Source organism: Leucoraja erinacea, chromosome 31 (assembly GCF_028641065.1).
Source record: "Leucoraja erinacea ecotype New England chromosome 31, Leri_hhj_1, whole genome shotgun sequence".
NCBI lineage: Eukaryota > Metazoa > Chordata > Chondrichthyes > Rajiformes > Rajidae > Leucoraja > Leucoraja erinaceus.
The window spans coordinates 17,973,162-17,993,346 of NC_073407.1; the positions used below are offsets into that span (position 1 = coordinate 17,973,162).

General features: G+C 43.9%; 1 protein-coding gene across 1 annotated transcript in view; it reads right to left on the reverse strand.

The window, feature by feature from the left end:
* The window catches only part of LOC129712018 (centrosome-associated protein 350-like), a 29,266-nt gene extending 14,998 nt beyond the window's left edge, over positions 1–14,268 (reverse strand). The window contains exons 1-7 of the mRNA XM_055660140.1: positions 14,074–14,268; positions 11,243–11,377; positions 7,938–8,075; positions 5,894–6,636; positions 3,795–3,877; positions 1,190–1,905; positions 212–341 (exon numbers count right to left, since the gene is read on the reverse strand). Of these exons, the coding sequence (XP_055516115.1) occupies positions 212–341; positions 1,190–1,905; positions 3,795–3,877; positions 5,894–6,636; positions 7,938–8,075; positions 11,243–11,377; positions 14,074–14,170 (2,042 nt within the window). The 5' untranslated portion in view covers positions 14,171–14,268. The remainder of the gene's footprint in view (positions 1–211; positions 342–1,189; positions 1,906–3,794; positions 3,878–5,893; positions 6,637–7,937; positions 8,076–11,242; positions 11,378–14,073) is intronic.
* Between the last annotated feature and the right edge of the window lie 5,917 nt (positions 14,269–20,185).

The window sequence follows — 20,185 nt, forward strand, 5'->3', positions numbered from 1 at the left end:
CAAAACCTCCCACATATTAATTATTCCAACTATCTCACACTACCGGAAAAATTTACTTTTATATGATGCCTTGAACAGAGTCGCAACATCTCACTTGCATCCTAGCAATGCCACCATTGTGTTAGGATGCAATGGAGCTTGTTGCAAAAGGATTGGGTTTAGAAGCTAGTGTCTGCAACAAGGAGCTTCAGTTACCGTCTATCTGCTTTACCTTCTGCCCAGGAACATGGTCTCAGGTTGGTGTGCATCAGTAGTAGTTCCATCCACACACGCTTTCCGTTCCAGCTGATGGTCTCCTTGACGGAAGGTCCCCAGAGCATCATCGCACATTTCTCCCAACCCTGAGAAAAAAAAGGCAAAAGGAAAAGTCAATCCACCAACTGCAATCACAGAGGGCTGGAGCTCAGCAAATCTAACAACTGATTCCAGGGTCTTGGTAAAAAATTATATTTCATTCGGGTTATCAGACTCTAGTCACATCCCAGAGAGAAATAGAGAATGACGATGGGGAATTCATGAGTTTCTCCAGCATTTTTGTCTACCTTTGATTTTCCAGCATCAGCAGTTCCTTCTTAAACACGAGAATGATGGATCTGTCACCACAATTCAAGTTGCTTTCATGGGACAATTCCAAGTTATTGGAGTAAAAGGAATTTCATTCTAAGATACGAATCACACGTTGCTTCGCTTTGCTTTTAATCCCATCACAAGGAGAGGGAGATGGTTAGACTTTATGACAAACTTCCAGGTACCACAACCCAACATGAAATGTTGGAAAAACAGCGTAAAACCTAAATGCGACACAAAAACCCCTTCAGTGAGCAGATCTAGCTGAAGAAGGGTCTCTCCAGAGATGCTGCCCGACCCGCTGAGTTACTCCAGCTTTTTGTACCTATTTTCCTATACACATCGCCCTTCCATTCTGGAACATGGACAGGCCTGCTTGTGACTCCGTGATACACACCTTTCACAACAGCCATGCAAGTCACCCTATTGTATATACAGTACCTTTTCCAGAGGATACAGCACCTTCAGTTGCTTAGGGCAACTGGATTGCAGGTGGCACCTACATCATCAGGCAAGGTGAAACAGAAGTATCAGACTCTGCTGAAACCAGAGGGACCATGCGAGGTAAATGGGGATTAAAACCAGAGGAAGCTGGACTCAAGCACATAATAACTTGTCCTACCTTTCTCTGCATCCAGCAGCCATTTACTTGACCCATTGGGTTTGCAGACCAGTTCACGTTCTGTTGAAGGTTCAGAGTCACTCCACAGGAAGTCACCACTCTGAGACGAGGGACTGTGCAGCAGGTCGTCCACCAGTGCCTTGACTTCCAGGTCACTTCCAGTCCCAGCACACCTGTTATGTGATCTCTCAGCTTCTACTGGGCCTCCACTCTTGTGCGGAGATTTGGGCAGGAGACTGAAGTCAGTCGGCACGCTCGGTGATGTGACCAGGCAAGCATTTGGGACACTCTGCCATTCCATTCCATGGTCATGGTAACTAGCCAACGTCACTGCGGCATCAGGTCCCACAGGTCTAACCAAGCCACCTCCGCTCCATTGGTCATTGCCGCATGTTCCTGGACCTGACAGACTCCCTCTCTCCACACCCAATCTCTTCACTTCATCCTCAATTCGGCCGCTGAGGGCATTGGCCATGGATCGAAGGGCCTCCAGGCGCTGCTGCTTGTTCCTGTACTCTAAGGCCGAGTGGGAGGTGATGTTGTCACTCGCTTCCTGCTCCCGTGTTGCAAGGGGCCGATTAGTGAGCAGTGGAAAGGATGGAGGCTTTGGTGAACAATGTGATTCCAGGTCTTGAACTTTCAGAGGGCTGCACTGTCCAGGCTGTGAGTTGTGAAATGGCCTCATGAGATAGTGCAGCTCCTGTTGGCTTGACTCACTGTGTAACAAAAGACATATCTTTACATAATGCACAACATTAAAAAAATTCCAATTGACCACATACATATTGTGGAATCACATGTGCACTCCATAGTGAATTTTAAAGACAGCAAATGCTAGAAACCTGAAAGAAAAGCGGCAACTGTTGATTGATTCAAAGATACAGTAGGCAAACAATGTATTTGGCCCACTAAGTCCATGCCAATCATCATCACCCATTCACACTAGTTCTATGTTATCCCACTATCTTATCCATTACTTTCACATGAAAGGCAACTTTAGAGACCAATTAACCTACAAAACCACAAGTCTTTGGGATGTGGAAACGAAACCAGAGCACAAGTGCTGGAGTAACTCAGCAGGTCAGGCAGCATCTCTGGAGGACGTGGATAGGCGACGCTTTGGGTCGGGACCTTTCTCCAGATTATACAGTTACTCCAGCACTGTGTATTCCAGCATCTGCAAGATTCTAGCATTTGCATTCCTTGTGGCTGCTCCTTGCTCAGGCCCTACCCTTTTCTCTGCTCTTTTCCACTCTGAAGAGTGAAGCACGAGACAGAACTAAGCAGGAACCTGAATTCTTGGAGTGACCCTTGGCCAGCATGTTGCACGCTGCAGGGGCAACCAGAGGAGTCCTCAATTAAACAGAATTAAAATCAGGCAAAACAGTTTGAGAACCCAATCAATTCATGTGAAGGCTGGAATTGGCAAGTGACAGGCCATGATTGAAGGCTTTGCAAGACTGAGAATCAGAATACTTCCAGCTTCAGTGCAGATGTTCAACAAGGGAATGGATAAGCTTGGAGCAGGAACAATTTTCAGAAACTTTTACCCCAGAATGGAAATGTCAAAGATTAGAAGACAAAGCTTTAAGGTGAGAGGAACAAAGTTTAAAGGACAAGTTTATTTTTCTTTACCCAGACCACGGTGTGTGCCAGAAATATGCTGTCAGGGATGGTGGTGGAAGCAGATACAATGGTGATGTTTGAGAGGCTTTTAGATAAGCACATGGAATCATATTTGGCACAGACATTATGGGCTGAAGAGTTTGTTCCTGTGCTGTACTGTTCTATGTTCTATTAATTAATAATCTCTCAGCTCAGCGCAGGGTACACTCAGTAACTGCTCGTCACGGTGGGTGAAGGACACTTTCCGTACCTCCGCATATGCTGCTAGGCCCATGCGAGTGCCAATGCAATCACGTTTGATTCATTCATCATGCGAGTGAGGGGCTATCTCTAAAACTGTCACATTATGAAAGGTACGGCATTAACTCCAGCCCCTAGTCAAGCTCCCCAGTGTATGATTGATGAGGCATCACAGAGTAATGCCCCTGTCCCACTTAGGAAACCTGAACGGAAACCTCTGGAGACTTTGCGCCCCACCCAAGGTTTCCGTGCGGTTCCCGGAGGTTTTCGTCAGTCTCCCTACCTGCTTCCACTACCTACAACCTGCGGCAACCACCTGCAACCTACGGGAACCACACGGAGACCTTGTGTGGGGTGCAAAGTCTCCAGAGGTTTCCGTTCAGGTTTCCTAAGTGGGACAGGGACATAAGTCACTAAACCAAGACCTTCTTTACCCTCTCACGGCTTTATTGTGCAGAAGAGAAGAGGAGCAGGAGCATCAGCCCCTCTGGTTTCATGTTGCCGTGGTCGGAGCTGAACTTGGACCATTTTCCTCCTTGACCAAGACTGTGGATGATTCACTTTCTTCTGCTGCATTGAGTTAAGCCAACTATGACAGCACAACACCACAGGTAATGCTGTCCCGATTCCTGCGGCTTGCTCCTTCATCCGATGAAGCATTTGCTCATGTAATCTGAGGGAGGAATATTAATATTGGAAACATTTTCACAACCCCAGACATGGCTCCAGTAAACCGTACCTCTCCTCCAAGTGTCCAGACTCTGGCCTGTCCTTTGTTGCTGCCCAATCTGTTATCAATGGAGCCGACCCCAAATTCTTCCCCTGGGAGGTAGAAGTGAGACGTTCAATAGTCAGTTACAAATTCCAGCACAAGAACACACGGTGTACAAGAACATTGGTGGTTTTAGTCAAACAACTTCAGCCAAGTTGTTACAACAACATCCAGGACTAAAGTTACTGGCTGCAGATATTATTGCAGTAAAGAACACAGAGTGAGGCACCAGATCATAAGGAACATACAGCCCCTGGGATCGGTTCCACCATTCCCCAGCAATGGGGTCAGGGATCATTGTACTGGGGAGAGATAGCACACCTGGTTGACTGGTGCCACGGCAACAACATCCTGCTCAACATGAACAAAAACAAGGACCAATCACCAACTTCAGAGAGGGGAAGTTGGGAGACCATGCACCAGTTTTCACTGGTGGACTGGAGATGAGAGCAACTTGGCAGCTTCAAATTCCTGAATGTCAACATTTCAGATGAGCTGTCCTGAGCCCAGCGTGTAGATGTAATCGTGAAGCAAGTGCAACAGCACCTCTACTTTCTGAAAGGTAGTCACCTCATCAAATATGCTAACAAACATCCACAGATGCACTGTGGGAAGGAGACTCAAAAAGCTGGAGTAGCTCAGCGGGACAGGCAGCATCTCTGGAGAGAAGGAATGGGTGACGTTGTGGGTCGAGACCCTTCTTCAGACCCGACCCAAAACGTCACCCATTCCTTCTCTCCAGAGATGCTGCCTGGCCCACTGAGTTACTCCAGCTTTTTGTATCTATCTTTGGTTTAATTAGCAACTGCAGTACCTTCCAACACTGTAGGAAGTATCCCGACTAGTTACATTATTGCCTGATTTACTAATTCTAACGTGTAGGATTGCTGAAAGAGGATGCAGAGAGTGGTGGACAAAGCCCAGTCCATCACCAGCACAGCAATCCTCATTGAAAGCGTCAACACGAGGTGCTGCCTCAAGAAGGCAACATCTAACAAAGGATCCCACAGTCTCTCTTCTCAGACAATGCCCTTTTCTCAGTTACCTTCAGGCAGGAAGTACAGAATTCCCACACCACCAGGTTCAGTAACAGCTACTTTCCTATAATCATCATGTTCTTGAACCAATCTTCATCTAATCAAATTCAACCTCAGCAACAGAACACTATGGACCACCTCTTGCACTTGCATGAACATGGTTTATAATTGTTGTACACTAATGTTTTATGTTTGCACAGCCTTTTCCTTTTTAATATCTCAGATAATTAATGCATAATTTTTGATTGTGTGTTATCCATATTCTACATGCCAGTGATGCTGCAGCAAGCAAGATTATCATTGTACTTGTACCTCACCATACTAATGTATATGACCATAAACTTGACATTCAATGTAAAAGCAATGAATTTGTCTTCAACTTTCCCATCAGAACCCAATATGAAGAGGTTTTCAGAATGGACAAGGTAGAGATTTTCACCAAGTGGATTGTTTTTTGATAAGCCTTTTCCATTGAGAGTAGGGAAGATTCAAACAAGAGGACATGATTTCAGAATTAAGGGGCAGAAGTTTAGGGGTAACGTGAGGGGGAACTTCTTTACTCAGAGAGTGATAGCTGTGTGGAATGAGCTTCCAGTGGAAGTGGTGGAGGCAGGTTCGATTTTACAATTTAAAAATAAATTGGATAGGCATATGGACGGGAAAGGAATGGAGGGTTATCGTATGAGTGCAGGTAGATGGGACTAGGGGAGAATAAGTGTTCGGCACGGACTAGAAGGGCCGAGATGGCCTGTTTCCATTCTGTAACTGTTATATGGTTATATGTTATATGAGAATACACTTGGACAGCCAAGGTGTAACTTTAAGGCAACACTGTCCCTTTATTCTGGATTCAACCACCAGAGGCACAAGTTATTCTTAACGGAATCATTTAATCTTCTTGAACAATTTGATGACAACTTCTGCACACAAAGAAATATAAACCAAGACTTATACAATCTTATGGAAATATTTAGTCAAATTTGATAATTGAAAATGGGTGAAACGATATTCTGAGGGGCAGGAACTTACTGGCTTTGTAGAATCCAGACACCCGTCCACAAAGTGTTGAGCAGGCAGAGAGCCTCGCTGCTTCCATCTCCTCTGCTTGGAGACAGCCTCCTTCTGTTTCCGGTAGACTTCCTGCAGTCTCTTCTTCTTCACCTCCATGGCCTGTCTTGCTGACCGTTTCCTTTCACTCTCCTTCCTTTTGTGCTTGGCCATCTGCCTGGTCATGTACTCACGGACCTCATCCGTGTTGTAACTCCGGGCCACAGGGAATTGTGTATGGCCTTCCATCTTTGCTTTGTTCTGCAGTGGGCTGGAGGAACTTGCTCTACACCTTGGAAACAAAGGTCGTTTCTTGGCTCCTAAATGATGTTTCGGTTTCATAACACTATCGGTGGTTGGCGAGCTGCTGCTCCAACGGTTTGGGCCACCTTGCTCATCTTCAGGAGATAAAAGCCGTTTGTGTCCCTTAGGAGTCACGAGGCTCTTCTGACCATCTTCTCCAGACTTTCCCTCAAGGCTTTCACCACCATCTCCCATCTTCCAAGGAATGTCTAGGTTAATTGCAGCTGTCTGTTTCAACTGTGAACCCTCCAAGGATATATTTACCTGCATGGATTCTAGACGTGGCTGTACAGCGTCCAATGATCCTATTTTCATGGAATTACAATGTTTTTCATCCTCGTTTGCAAAATAAAGTCTTCGCCTCGGGCTCTTTACAAATGGTGTTGATCTTGCACCTTCCATGGGATTTTTGACTTGCTCATCTGTGTTATCAAACAAAAAAAAAAAAAATCCCCACAAATTACATTGAAGTGCTGCATTATCAGCAGGGAACGTAAAGCAAGAAAAAAACAAACATGGGTAGGACCACACAGAGCTAGGAAAGTGTTTCCAGGGTTTTGGAACATTTACATCTTGGAAAACTCATTAAAATGATTAAATACATCATAACATTAATTGCTATTTTAATAACAGATGTATTATTTTCTGTACAGGGTCTCCAAACTATACCCGATTCAAGGCAAGTTCCGACAGAAATCCCACCACACACCTACAACTGAAACATCCTTTCAATTAACCTCTGCTCAGTGCATTCAAAAGAATGCTAAAAAAAAAAAGAACTATTCTCACTGGATCCTTAATGCCAATCTGAGAATTCATTATACATTCAGAGGGATACCAATTTACTCTCTAATAAACATTCTGGAAGATATTTGCAGCCGTTATAAATGAGTATCTTTATTGCTGAATGAGACTCGGCTCTTGCTAAGTTATTGCTAATATTTCACAAATAGCACAAGCAGTTTCTCAAGTCACACACTGCTGATTTCCACTCACTCTTTACCACCAGTTTTATGTACAAACATGTGCAACAGAGCTAGATGTAGAACTAGATGCCAACTTTAATGGAGCCCACCACATAGCAAGCAATTGAAACAGGTTAAAAATCTCCCGGAGTTATGTGGCACATTGCGATACGCAGAAGTATTAAGGAAGTTACGATAGTTTGGATCGCACACAAACAAAAGCTTCTCACTCTACCTCGATACACGTGACGATAATTGGTATTGGATTATTATTGTCACATGTACCAAGGTAGAGAGAAAAACTTGTTTCTGTGCTACCCAGTTAAATCAGACCATACTCTACACAAGTACAATCAAGCCATACACAAGCACAACATGTGCTGCAAAGAGAATAATACCAGAGAGCAGCATATAGTTTTACAGTATTGTAGCGTTACAGTTCCTGAGAAAAGGTTCAATGCCCATAATGTGGTAGGTTGGAAGATCAAGACTACACGCTAATTTATAGAAGGATCATACAGTGATTTGATAATAGATAACAACTGCTGACAGTTGATGATAGCTGACAACAAATAATAATTATAATAAAGGAGACAAAATAAGGGTTTATAGAGCAAGAAAATAAACATTGCAAAGAGGAATGCTGACCCCCAAGCAGAATATATCAATCATCACAAAAGGCATGATGAGAGAGCAGGAGAAGGAGACACCAGGAGGCAAGGTCACCTGTTCTTTCATTGGACAATTTTGAAGATTACCTGAAAGATATTTACTTTTCCTGTCTTCTGTGTCATGTGTAGTGGTTGGACTCTTTGGAGGCATGGGGGGTGGTCCGAGCAACTTCCTTATCAACCTCTGGCTTTGCTTCCATGAAAAGATATCAGAAGAGTACGAACCTAGCTCGGACACAAGAGGCCGTAATTAGCTTTGAGAACATTTTTCATGACCAATCTCTTCCGCCTCATGATTCAGTACTGTGTTTTCTGGCTTCTCTTCCAATGGTTCAACATCTGTCAGAGTCATGGAGCTGTAGAGCACAGAAAATGGCCCTTCAGCCCATCTTGTCCATGCCGACCAAGTTCGCAGACTAGGTAGCCCCATCTGCCTGCCCTCTAAACCCTTCATACCCAAATGTCTCTTTTAAAGTCATAAATGTATCTGCTCCTATAGCTTCCTCTGGAAACTCATTCCAGATACAGACCACCCAAAAAGTTGCGCCTATGTCTGTCTTAAATATCTCCCCTTTAAGCCTCTATTTTTAAGAATCCTCTACCATGAAAAAAACCTGTGATGTTCTCGGTTTCTCCGAATGAAACCAAGCTCTCTCTGAATGGCATGGTCCTTTAACCTGTACATTGCCCCAACAAGGATGTATTTAAGGGGTTCACAGGTAACCTCACACCTCAAGGGGGGGAGGGGGGGGGGGGGGGGGGGGGGGGTGTTGGCATGGTGTTAGTTCAGGTCTCAACTGTAAGGATCAAAACCAGAAAATGCCAGAATAACTCTGCTGGTCCAGCAATTTCTGTGGAAAGATAAACCAGTTAAATGTTTCACATCAGGGACCCTTCCATAAAGAATTGGTGCAGACATCATGCCACGACATCCAGTAGAGGAAATAGTGTCCTTCTGTCTGCTCTGCAAACTCATGGGAGGGAATAGGGGCGTGAGAGTCCAGGACTAGTGGCCATAGACCCAGAATTAAAAGACATTCTTTTGGGAAGGAGATGAGGAGGAAATTCTTTTGTCAGAGGGTTTGCAGAATTTGCAGAATTATTTGCCACAGGAGGCTGTGGAGGCAAAGTCAGAGGTCGTCAGAGGTTGTGGGGAGAAAGCAGGAGAATGGGGTTAGGAGGGAGAGATAGATCAGCCATGATTGGATGACAGAGTGGACTTGATGGGCCGAATAGCCTAATTCTGCTCCTATCACATATGATCTCATGAATGCAGAAAATGGTAGGTCTTAGTTCCAGAGGGAACAGAATACTGAACGAGTGCTGAGACTGGAGCGGGAGGCGAGGATGAAAGTGGTTGATGAAAGTGGAGAGAGTCTGTGATGGGAACAAAAAAGGAGGCAGCGTTAATACTGTCTCACCCGCAGCAAGGAAGCAAAGAGAAAGGAAAGGTGACTTTGAGACATCCTTATCAACTGGCGCTCCAAACAAACATCAAAACAAAATAAATGGACAAGTCCAGAAAGCGAAGCACTCACAACTTTGTCATGTAACTGCAAAAACAAAATAGATATATTAAAAAAACACCATGATTGCTCCCATTAAATCCTGTGGTACTGGCAACGTGACCTCTGAACTGCAATCCATCTTTGAGCAACACTGCTCTGACATCATGGCTGACAGAAACAAATGACCGATAAAACCCCTCTGACAGTGGTAGTTACAATGATAAATGCCACTCGTGTCACAGCCTTACCACAGGGTCTCAGAGGGAGAGCTCGGCTTTTTTTTTTTTTTTTTTTTTGCATTGGCAATCTGTTAGAAAAAATAATTTTAATGCATTTCAAAGCAGCGCAGAAGGGCTGGAATACACAAAAGGGTTATAATGTTCTCCACTGCCAATCAATACATTATATTCTGAGATTAACCTTCCCCATTTTTCTCCTGTTCGACCTCCCCAAAGCTTTGCAGGCACTCAGGCAATGCTGCATCTCCGCAGAGCTTTGCTGTGCTCAGCAGTTCTACCTTCACATGTGCCTTTCTCCATTTCCTATAGATATTACACTGAACTAACCACCACCACTATGTCACAGGCTGTCATGTTGAGCAGCAACTTACTCCAGGGAAAGTAAGCAATTTTGTTTGGTCTTTGTCTCTGACCTTCTAGCCCCTGGCTCCACCTCGCCTGCACCCCCCCCCCCCCCCCCCTCCCCCTCCAACCATTACCCCCCCCCCCCCCGCCTACCCTGCCTTACCCTCCCCCACCTACCCCATCGCCACCCCTCCACCCCTCTCCATCTCCCCTCTCCCCTCCCCTCCACCCCTCCCCAGATGCAACAGCAGTTCAATCTTCCCTACTCCACGCCTCATTTACAGAGCAACGTTCAGGTCACAAAATATCTTGAGGGTTTGTGGAGGTTAGTGCGTTGCCTCAAAGGTTCGAACTACTAGCCACATCAGGGGGCATTGGTACAGATAAACAACTGGGTGAGATGGAAAGGCAGAGATACTTAAGGTGCGAGTGTCAGGCTGTGAAGGCGAGGAGAGGAAAGGTTGGATTGAAAATGACTTCCGCACTTCAGTATGAAAAGCCCTAGAATTGGGAAGTTTGGTAGGTTGCAGCTGAGATTGCAACTGAAGCAATTTATAGATCGGGTAACAACATCCAAGAGTCGCCAGTTCACCATCATTGGAGCAAAAGATGTTTGGGTTGCACAAGATGCTGGGACTGGAAGAGTGCAGGGAATGGTGGAGGTTCGTTCGGCTGCAGACACAAAATGCTGGAGTCACTCAGCGGGACGGGCAGCATCTCTGGAGAGAAGGAATGCGTGACGTTTCGGGTCGAGACACTTTTTCAGACTGCATGTGTTTCGAGAATTGAAAGGATTCTGGCCCTGGAGGGATACACACACTCAGCCATAGTTTTATCAAAGTGTGCTGTGCCAAGCTAGGTCAGGGAGCACAGGCAATGAAGCAATTGGGGGATGTGAAGAGAAGAGGGAAGATTAACTGAGAATAAATCAGATACAAAGATACAAAAACATCCGTAATTGGGAGAGGCTGGAAGAAATTACCAGGTTGTTGCTGACAAAGTAACCTGGTAAAACCTAAGCAATTTTGGTTTTCAGGTCAGGGTCCCTTCTTCAGATAGAATGTAAAGAAGGGATCCAACCTAACGCATTACTTATCCATGTTCTCCAGAGATGCTGCCTATGCTACTCCAGCATTTTGTGTATTGTTTCAATGTTATAATGAACTATTCCACAGATCATTATCTTCAAAACATAAACATAGCACTGCTGTGTCTGTGTTATGAAAAAAAAACATGTTCACAGTTTAACTTTCCAAATGTGTTACAAGCTCCAAGCTACAAGGTTTTCCCAATTGCTTACCATTGACATTTGCAGTTTCCTTCAGGCTCATTATCTTTGAGCAGCTTCGAACTTTGCGTGATGCCTCGTGATCCCTGCTGGAATTCTGCTGCCGTTTTCTTCCCTTCTCTGGATTGGAGACTCGAAGACTATTATCTGTGCACAATAAATAAACTGTATTGTACTGGTGGAAACAAAGGGGGAAATAAACAAAAAGTCTTGCACCACTGTAAAGAATGGAGAATTGTTCACATCCACAACTTCTGATAAAACACCTGCACGTCAGCAGTACAGACAGAGTTTGTTGCATGTGGTTTGGATGGACGAGCAACATGTTGCTGAGAATGCAAACCAAGCCATCCTCAGTTAAAATCCCAGCTCAGCCTGGCTTGGTGGCAGGAAAAGTGATACAATTGTTATCCCACTTGCTCATCCACTCCCGACACTGGAGGCAATTTTACAGGGGCCGGTCAATCAACAAACCTGCACGTCTTTGGGATGTTGCAGCTCTACCAGTTGCATCACTGGTAGAGTTGGAGGATAGCAAATGCCAACAAATATTCAAGAAAAGGAGACATATATTCAGGAAACTGAAGGACAATCTGATGGTTACAAGGTTTTCATGAATTTATTCCTATTCCTTCATGGGCTAAATCATCTCCCCCATCAGTTATATATTTCAGGTAGGAAGGTGGGTGGCACAACGAACAGCGGCGATGCCAAGTCATAATACTTCTGATCCCCACATACATCAATCGAACCTGACTCTCAACAAGGCACGGAGCTCACTGCCTCAGTGGAATCTCCTGGCTTTGGCTGAGCACGTGGTCCTCGCTGCTGCAGATTCTTGCAGCACCCACAGAAGGCGGCACATTGGGGAAAAGGTGTGTCGGGCTACTGTTGGGCAACTTCTGTTTCATTGCTCCGACTGCTTGATATTTAGAAACATAGAAAACAGGTGCAGGAGTAGGAGTAGGCCATTCGGCCCTTCGAGCCTGCACCGCCATTCAATATGATCATGGCTGATCATCCAACTCAGTATCCCATCCCTGCCTTCTCTCCATACCCTCTGATCCCTTTAGCCACAAGGGCCACATCTAACTCCCTCTTAAATATAGTCAATGAACTGGCCTCAACTACCTTCTGTGGCAGAGAATTCCACAGATTCACCACTCTCTGTGTAAAAAAAAATGATTTTCTCATCTCGGTCCTAAAAGACTTCCCTCTTATCCTTAAACTGTGACCCCTAGTTCTGGACTTCCCCAACATCGGGAATAATCTTCCTGCATCTAGCCTGTCCAACCTCTTAAGAATTTTGTAAGTTTCTATAAGATCCCCCCTCAATCTTCTAAATTCTAGCGTGTACAAGCCGAGTCTATCCAGTCTTTATCAGAAGCTGTGAGCTTCCGTAAGAGTCACAGGCTACAGAAACAAGCCCTTCCACCCAACTCTTCCCTACCGGCCAAGATGCACCATCTAAGCCAGTACCACTTACCTGCATTTGGCCCATATCCCTCTAAACATTTCCTATCCGTGTCCCTGTTCAAATGTCTTTCAAAAATAGTTATAGTACCTGCCTTAATTACTTCCTCAGGCAGCTCATTCCATAAATGAATAGATTTTTTAATTGGTTTATTTCCCAATTTATTTACAGTCTAATATTTTACTTGAAAGAATAACATTTTGTAATATACTATGGTATTTTTTGCTCTTCCGGCTTCATTTGTAAATTTAATCAATCGAAAGGAATGAATTGTTTTATACATTGTCAAAGATTTCAACATCTTGACCAGGTTGTGATATTTTAGGTGAAACCAAGATGTTCAAGTAACATTGTGGCAGCCCCAGAGAACAGTCAATTAATGGTAAAATTGCAGGTTTTTGCAACACGCTCTCAAATTAATCAGAAGGAAACTAGGAGCTGACGTGAAGCCTATTAACTGATATAGCCGAGTTACTCCATGGGCTATCTCTACCACATAAAGATTTGGTGACACATTGACTTAACTCCCAAGACAAACAAATATGTCAAGAAATTTCCAAGCATTGAATGCCCAGCATGCTGCAATGGTAATTATTCTCCCACACAAATTATGTTGCAGCTTAGTCATTTTGAGGAGAGTTCCAGCTGGCAGTAAGTAGGTCTCTATTTAACCTTGTGTTACAAAGGGCACACACATTTTATGCTGGAACCTTGACCAATAAATGAAAATAAAGAGTCTTTGGATTAGCCCCCCCCCCTCCCCCCCCCTATGATTTTACTTTGTGGAAATAAAGATAAAAAAAAACAAAGTGAAAAATAACAAATAAAACAAAAAATAAAGTCTGAAGAATTGCCCTGACTTGAAACATGCAGGTCCATCCCTCCTCAGATGTTGCTCGAACCATCGAGTTACTCCAGCACTTTGTTTTGTTCAAAAAATAACTGAGATGCTTGCACTGAGCCTTGTAATTTCATGACATCACCAAGTGCTTTACTACCAAGTAACCTTGGTGCTTAAGTATACAGCCATGCAGGGAATGTTAAAAAAGTGACAAACCCAAGTTTGGAATTCCTCCTCATGATTTCTGTCAACTCTTGAACTTGTTCTCCCAATTGCAAAACTTCTGAAAACTGCTGAACAATCTGATATTCAGTGTCTAATAGGATTTTTCTTTTTAAAAACAATCTATGTGAATCTTAGGCGGAACCATTATCTAAAATGCATTTTCAAAACATTCACCAGCACATCGTCCTTGAAATTAAGCCAGGTTTCCTAAATCTCCCCTCGCCGCTGTAGGATGGCCTGAGTTTAATCTTTCACGAACTGGCATACGGGTGATTACTGAGAATGGCTTCATCCATTTCAAACCTGCTTTGTGATATCCATAGTCCCTGTGTGGCTCGAGTCCCCTCCTGCTGGTGTAAGTGTTCACTGCAAGAGCCTCTTCTGACTTCTCCACACCCATGGAGCTTTCCTCGTCAGAAGTCAACTTGACAGCATTGAAACCTGCAACACATTGCAACAGTTCAACTACTTCTGATGGTCACATTTGGAGGGCCAATAATCAGGAGAAACAGGTTTAAATAAACTGGTGAAAATACCAAGAGAGGGTTAAAAAAAATAATAATTTGAATGAGTTTTTTAGATCTAAAATTCCCAGTCTGATAACAGTGAAAAAGAGTCCATTCTAACTTCAAAAAATATAATCACATAAATTCTAGAAGGGGAAAAAAATATTTCTTCAGACAATCTTTTGAAATCCATTATGTCCATTAACAAATTTATTGTTCGGTTTCTAGTTTTCTAATTTGTTTCATTTAAAAATAAATATTTTCTTCTATCATCCCTGCTAAGTGGAATGTTTTACTTATCTCAGGAGATGTTCTGTCCAAGCAAGGTGCAGTACGCCTCTTAATTTTACCTATTCAATAAAAACCACAAAGTGATGGAATTTTTTAACGCCAAAGTCAGCCTGTGACTGGGAAAAGGTTTTGAGGAAACATCAGGGGAATGGAGCAGATTCACCAAGTCTAGCGGGGATCATAATAATAATAATAATAATGGATGGGATTTATATAGCGCCTTTCTAGATACTCAAGGCGCTTTACATGGCATTATTCATTCACTCCTCAGTCACACTCGGTGGTGGTGAGCTACTTCTGTAGCCACAGCTGCCCTGGGGCAGACTGACGGAAGCGTGGCTGCTAATCTGCGCCTACGGCCCCTCCGACCACCACCAGTCACTCACACACATTCACACACAGGCAAAGGTGGGTGAAGTGTCTTGCCCAAGGACACAACGACAGTATGCACTCCTTCCGGTCGCCAGCCGAACACTTAGCCCATTGCGCCATCAGTCGTGCAAAATATATGATCAAAATATCATGACAGAAGCCTTGCCGTGGCGACCCCCAGAAACGACAACACGATGCACACTGATGCGCCGGGCGACCAATTCTGCCAACATGTTGAACGGCGCAGAAGCCAACAGCGAGCTATACGTCATCCTACACATGAGCGAACCAACCACGTCTAGTACAGTCCCAGTGCAGGTATAGTAAAGGGTCACAGGTTACCTCTGGTGCTAAAGGAGGTGTAACATCCTGCCCTTACACCTTTTCCCTCACCTCCATCCAAAGACCCAAATAGCCCATCTAGGCGAGACAGAGATTCACCTACATTTCCTACAATACATTGATTGTATTTGGATCTCTCAATGTAGCCTCCTCGACATTGACGAGACCAAATGCACACTAGGTGACCCCTTTGCTGTACATCTGTGCTTGGTATGCTGTGGCTATCTGGAGCTACTGGTTGCCCAGCCCTTTTAATGCCCCTTCCCATAACAATCAGTCTGTCCTTGGCCCCCTCCACTGCCAGAGTGTGGCCAAATGCAAACTAGAGGAACAGCACCTCATATTTCACCTGGATAGTCTACAACTTAATAGCATGAACATTGAATTCTCCAATTTTAGGTAAACCCTTCCTCGCCCCTCCTATCCACTCTAGCCCTCCCACACACAACTTATTTCTACAATACTGGGTGGCACGATGACACAGTGGAAGAGTTGCTGCCTTACAGCGCCAGACACCCGGGTTCGATACTGACTACGGGTGCTGCCCATACAGAGTGTGTATGTTCTCCCTGTGATCACATGAGTTTGTCTCCGGGTGCTCCAGTTTCCTCCCACACTCCAAAGATGTACAGGTTTATCGGTTAATTGGCTGAGTAAATTGCCCCTCGTGTGTAGGACAGTGTTACTATACGGGGTGATCGCTGGTCAGCTCGGAGTCGGTGGGCCAAAGGGCCTGTTTCTGCGCAGAATCTCTAAACTAACCCAATATCTCTGAGACCACATCACACAGTTCCTTTCACCCCCCTCACCCAACTCCTCCATCTACCCATCACTCTCATATTCTTCCACTGGACCCACGTCCCCCCCCCCCCCCCCCCCCCGCCCATACAGCTCCCACCCCTTGCTATTGCTCCCATTTTCCCCATCCTTCTTTATCCGGTTGCACTCTTCCCTGACAAAAAACATCATCTGTCCATCTCCCTCCAAAGATGATGCCTGACTCGCCGAATCCCAACAACAGCTCTCTTTTTCCTTTTAAGGCAGCACAGTGGCGCAGCGGTAGAGTTGCTGCTTACAGTGCCAGAGACCCTGGTTCATTCCTGACTACAGTGCTGTCTGTATTGGGTTTGTAGGTTCTCTCTGTGACTGCATAGGTTATAGGACCGAGATGAGAAAAACATGTTTCACACAGAGAGTGATGAATCTCTGGAATTCTCTGCCACAGAAGGTAGCTGAGGCCAGTTCATTGGCTATATTTAAGAGGGAGTTAGATGTGACCCTTGTGGCTAAAGGGGATCAGGGGGTATGGAGAGAAGGCAGGCAGGTACAGGATACTGAGTTGGATGATCAGCCACGATCATATTGAATGGCGGTGCAGGCTCGAAGGGCCGAATGGCCTACTCCTGCACCTATTTTCTATGTTTCTATTTCCCGTCCCCACATCATGGCAGTTTCCTCTGTTTGAGCAGCAGCACTTTCCAACAGCTGGCAGAGTGTTGTTCGTGTTGTGTTATGTCTGCTTAAGCACTGGTTGCCAAGATTACTGCTAGGATATTTCCCAACAAATGCCAGACCCGTTTGCAATAGATCAGCATATCTTGAAATGGACACAGCCAAGCATTGCACTGGGAAACCTCACAAAGGATGATCTGTGGGACTTTTACAAACCGAGTTTGGGTAACACATAATGTAGCACCATTAACGATTAGGAAAGCAGTTTCTATCAGCTCCATTTAAAGAGAAGAGGAAACAGGAGCTGAAGCAACTCCTCCTATAACAGCAAAGCATTTCCTCCGACTAAAATGCAGTGAATGGAGGATAGTTACACGTAAATAACGCATTTAAAATTAATTTCAGTCACTTACAGCTGTGCTAGTAAATTGCCCAATCATCTCCACTCTGCGATTATAGCATTCTCACCAAAGGCGGTCATTTCTCTTTTAAAGTGATGCAGGCCAAGTGATGGATGTCAGCCAAGTCATTAATTTAAACGCAGCTCAGCTGAATGGAGCCACAACTGAAAATTACAACAGCTCCTCTGCACTGCGTGGGTCTTGCACCAACATCACACATTGACAGTTCTCCACGCATGCACAGGGCATAACAGAGTGCAGGAACCCAAAGCAGAAAAGGCAGCTTAGCCCATGTTGTTCTGACACTACGATAATTACTGACTTAATAGGTCCCAGGAGAAACCACTTCATCTCTAATGCAGACCTGTCACGGCGATATGTGCCAACTGTGTCATTATCATACATCTCGAGCTATTCAATTGGCACTCTCCTTCACAAGTACATGCATTGACAGGAGAGATAGAGTAACACGTCTGGCCCAAGGCTAACTCCTCCGTCACACAGTCGTCAGGCTAATGGCCAGAGCCATCACTTGTTTTGCACTTTGAAGTGCACTTTCTGTTAAAATGCCTTGCCTGGTAAGGTGCAATAACAATACATTACAGCGGGAAGAGGGAGCAGGTAACAGTGCAGAGCCTGCAAAGTGATTATTAGAGGTTGTGGGGGACAGGTTTTTAAAAAAGAGATGAGCAGATGCAATAAATGTGATCGATCAGTTATGTGGCACGAACAATGAGATTAAGATTGTTACATGAATTTGCTTGTGGTCCCCTGGATACAACATTGCAATGGTAAATTTACTGGATCAGAAAGGCTGAACTAAGACTCCAGACACAGATCAAATGCAACCATGGTAGCATGAGGAGGGGAATTTATTTGCAAAATAATGCCAGCAATACTGCAAACAGTGGCTGTCAGTAAAAATGACTGTGCAGCAGGAAGATTGTTGCAAAGACTCAAAACATTCATTAAAATGTTTTTGGGAAGTTATTTAGCCATCCTTAAGCAGTCTGGCCAATATGCACTGAAACTCCACAATAATATTCCAACCTCTTAACAGCTTTCTGAAGTCATTTAACTGGCAATACTATCTCAGGATAATTGGGGATTGGTGACCGACTAAGATTGAAGGTCAACAACTGAAGAGTATTAGCGGCTGCTTCACATCCAATATTACATGACCACACCTGGGATCATAATTAACCCAACCAGAATCATTGCCCAAATGGAGACAAATCCTCTTGCTGAGCCAGAGGCTGTTGTTTTTCCACAGCACATCAAATTATCGGACTACAGCCTGATCTGATGAATAACACAACGCTATAACAGTCTTCATACCAGACATTGGTTTAGGTTTATTATTGTTACATATATTGGGGTACAGTGAAAAGCTTTGTTTTGCATGCCATCCAAACAGATCAGATATACTGTACAAAATATAATCCAGTTAAACTCAAGTACATTACTTAGAGCAAAGGGGGAAATAAAGTTCAGAATATATTTCTCAACGTTGTCGTGCATCAGTTCCACAGACAAAGTCCAATGTCCGCAATGGGGTAGAGATGAATTGGCAGATCCTCGTTTGTGGAAGGACCATTCAGAATCCTGATAACAGAGGGGAAGAAACTGTTGCTGAGTCTGGTAGCGTTTCAACCTCTGCAATTACTAAGTAATCAGTGGGTCTGCCCAGAATATCCTATTGGAATCCAACTTGTAAGCTGGATCTCCGCTGTTCATCCCGTGCAGATATCCATGGCCACTGAGATAGAAATTAAAGGTAGACAAAACTGCTGGAGAAACTGAGCGGGTGCAGCAGCAGCATCTATGGAGTGAAGGAAATAGGTAACATTTCGGGCCGAAACCCTTCTTCAGATTAAAGGTTCCTTTAAAAATAATAAATCCTTTCAGTATAATAACTCGCCAGAAGGTGATTATGCTCCCCACACTAGTCACCAATTAGGTTTGGTGGGAATCTCATAGTGACTCTATTTTGGACTTGGGGTATGTTTATTCCATAGTTACTGATGTACAGGATTCACATGTCAACATTAAATCTCAACACATTATTAGCTTACCCAGTACCTTCACCCCACCTATCACAGCTCATCTGTTTATGATATTAGTTCAGTGTTGGAGTGTAAAATTATTGCTAAATGTATTCTCAAGCGTAAAATCACTGATCACATGAAGCCAGAAAGCCGAGCCCAAAGGAAATGCAAATCTGAAACAGAAATACAAGATCCTAATTTACACTTCTTTCAAGTGCAGCTGTCGATTAGGGCCAGGGAAAGATTTACAACTCTATCTGCCTTAGTTAGCTTATTTCCATCTGAGTTTTATGCTTTAGTTTGTTTAAAAAACACATAAATTCCACGTTTCATTTAATGACACAGAAGGTGGCTTACTATTGTCAATTGCACCCAGGTAAAGTAAAAGAGTAAACTGGAAACTGGTCCCGATTCTGCTAGTAAATGCTTTCTAGCTCTGCCTGATGGGAAAGGAGAGGAGAAGAAATACTGGAACCAATGAACCTATGCCAATTCCCAGCCATCTCATTCCCTAGTCTCTCATATATACTTTACTTAATAATTTACTTCCAAGAAATATACAAAAACTGTTTATGGAAAGACAGAGTGGGTATAATTTGAGAGGGGAACATAATTTAAAAAAACTCAATGTCAGAACAATTTTAAAAAGTATGTGCATAGCAATCTGTGGTGTGAATTTGTGGAATGGTCTGGAACAGGAGATAAAACTTAGCACAAGCATAATTCAGTTTAAAAAGATGTACAAAAACACTTGTTTAAAAGGATATTGGGATGAGGATGTGATTGTGAGTGGGATATTTGTTATACTGATTGTATTGGGAAGGGTGATTATAGAGTGATGGGTTGTATATATGACTAAGATACTGTATAGTATATGAGGGTTTTTTATTTTATTTTTATTTTTTTATTTTTTGTATGGCTTTGTAAATATTTGATTAGTGTTCAAATGTAAATAATTTGGTGTACATATAGTGGCTGGTGTACATATAGCTACTAAATGTGT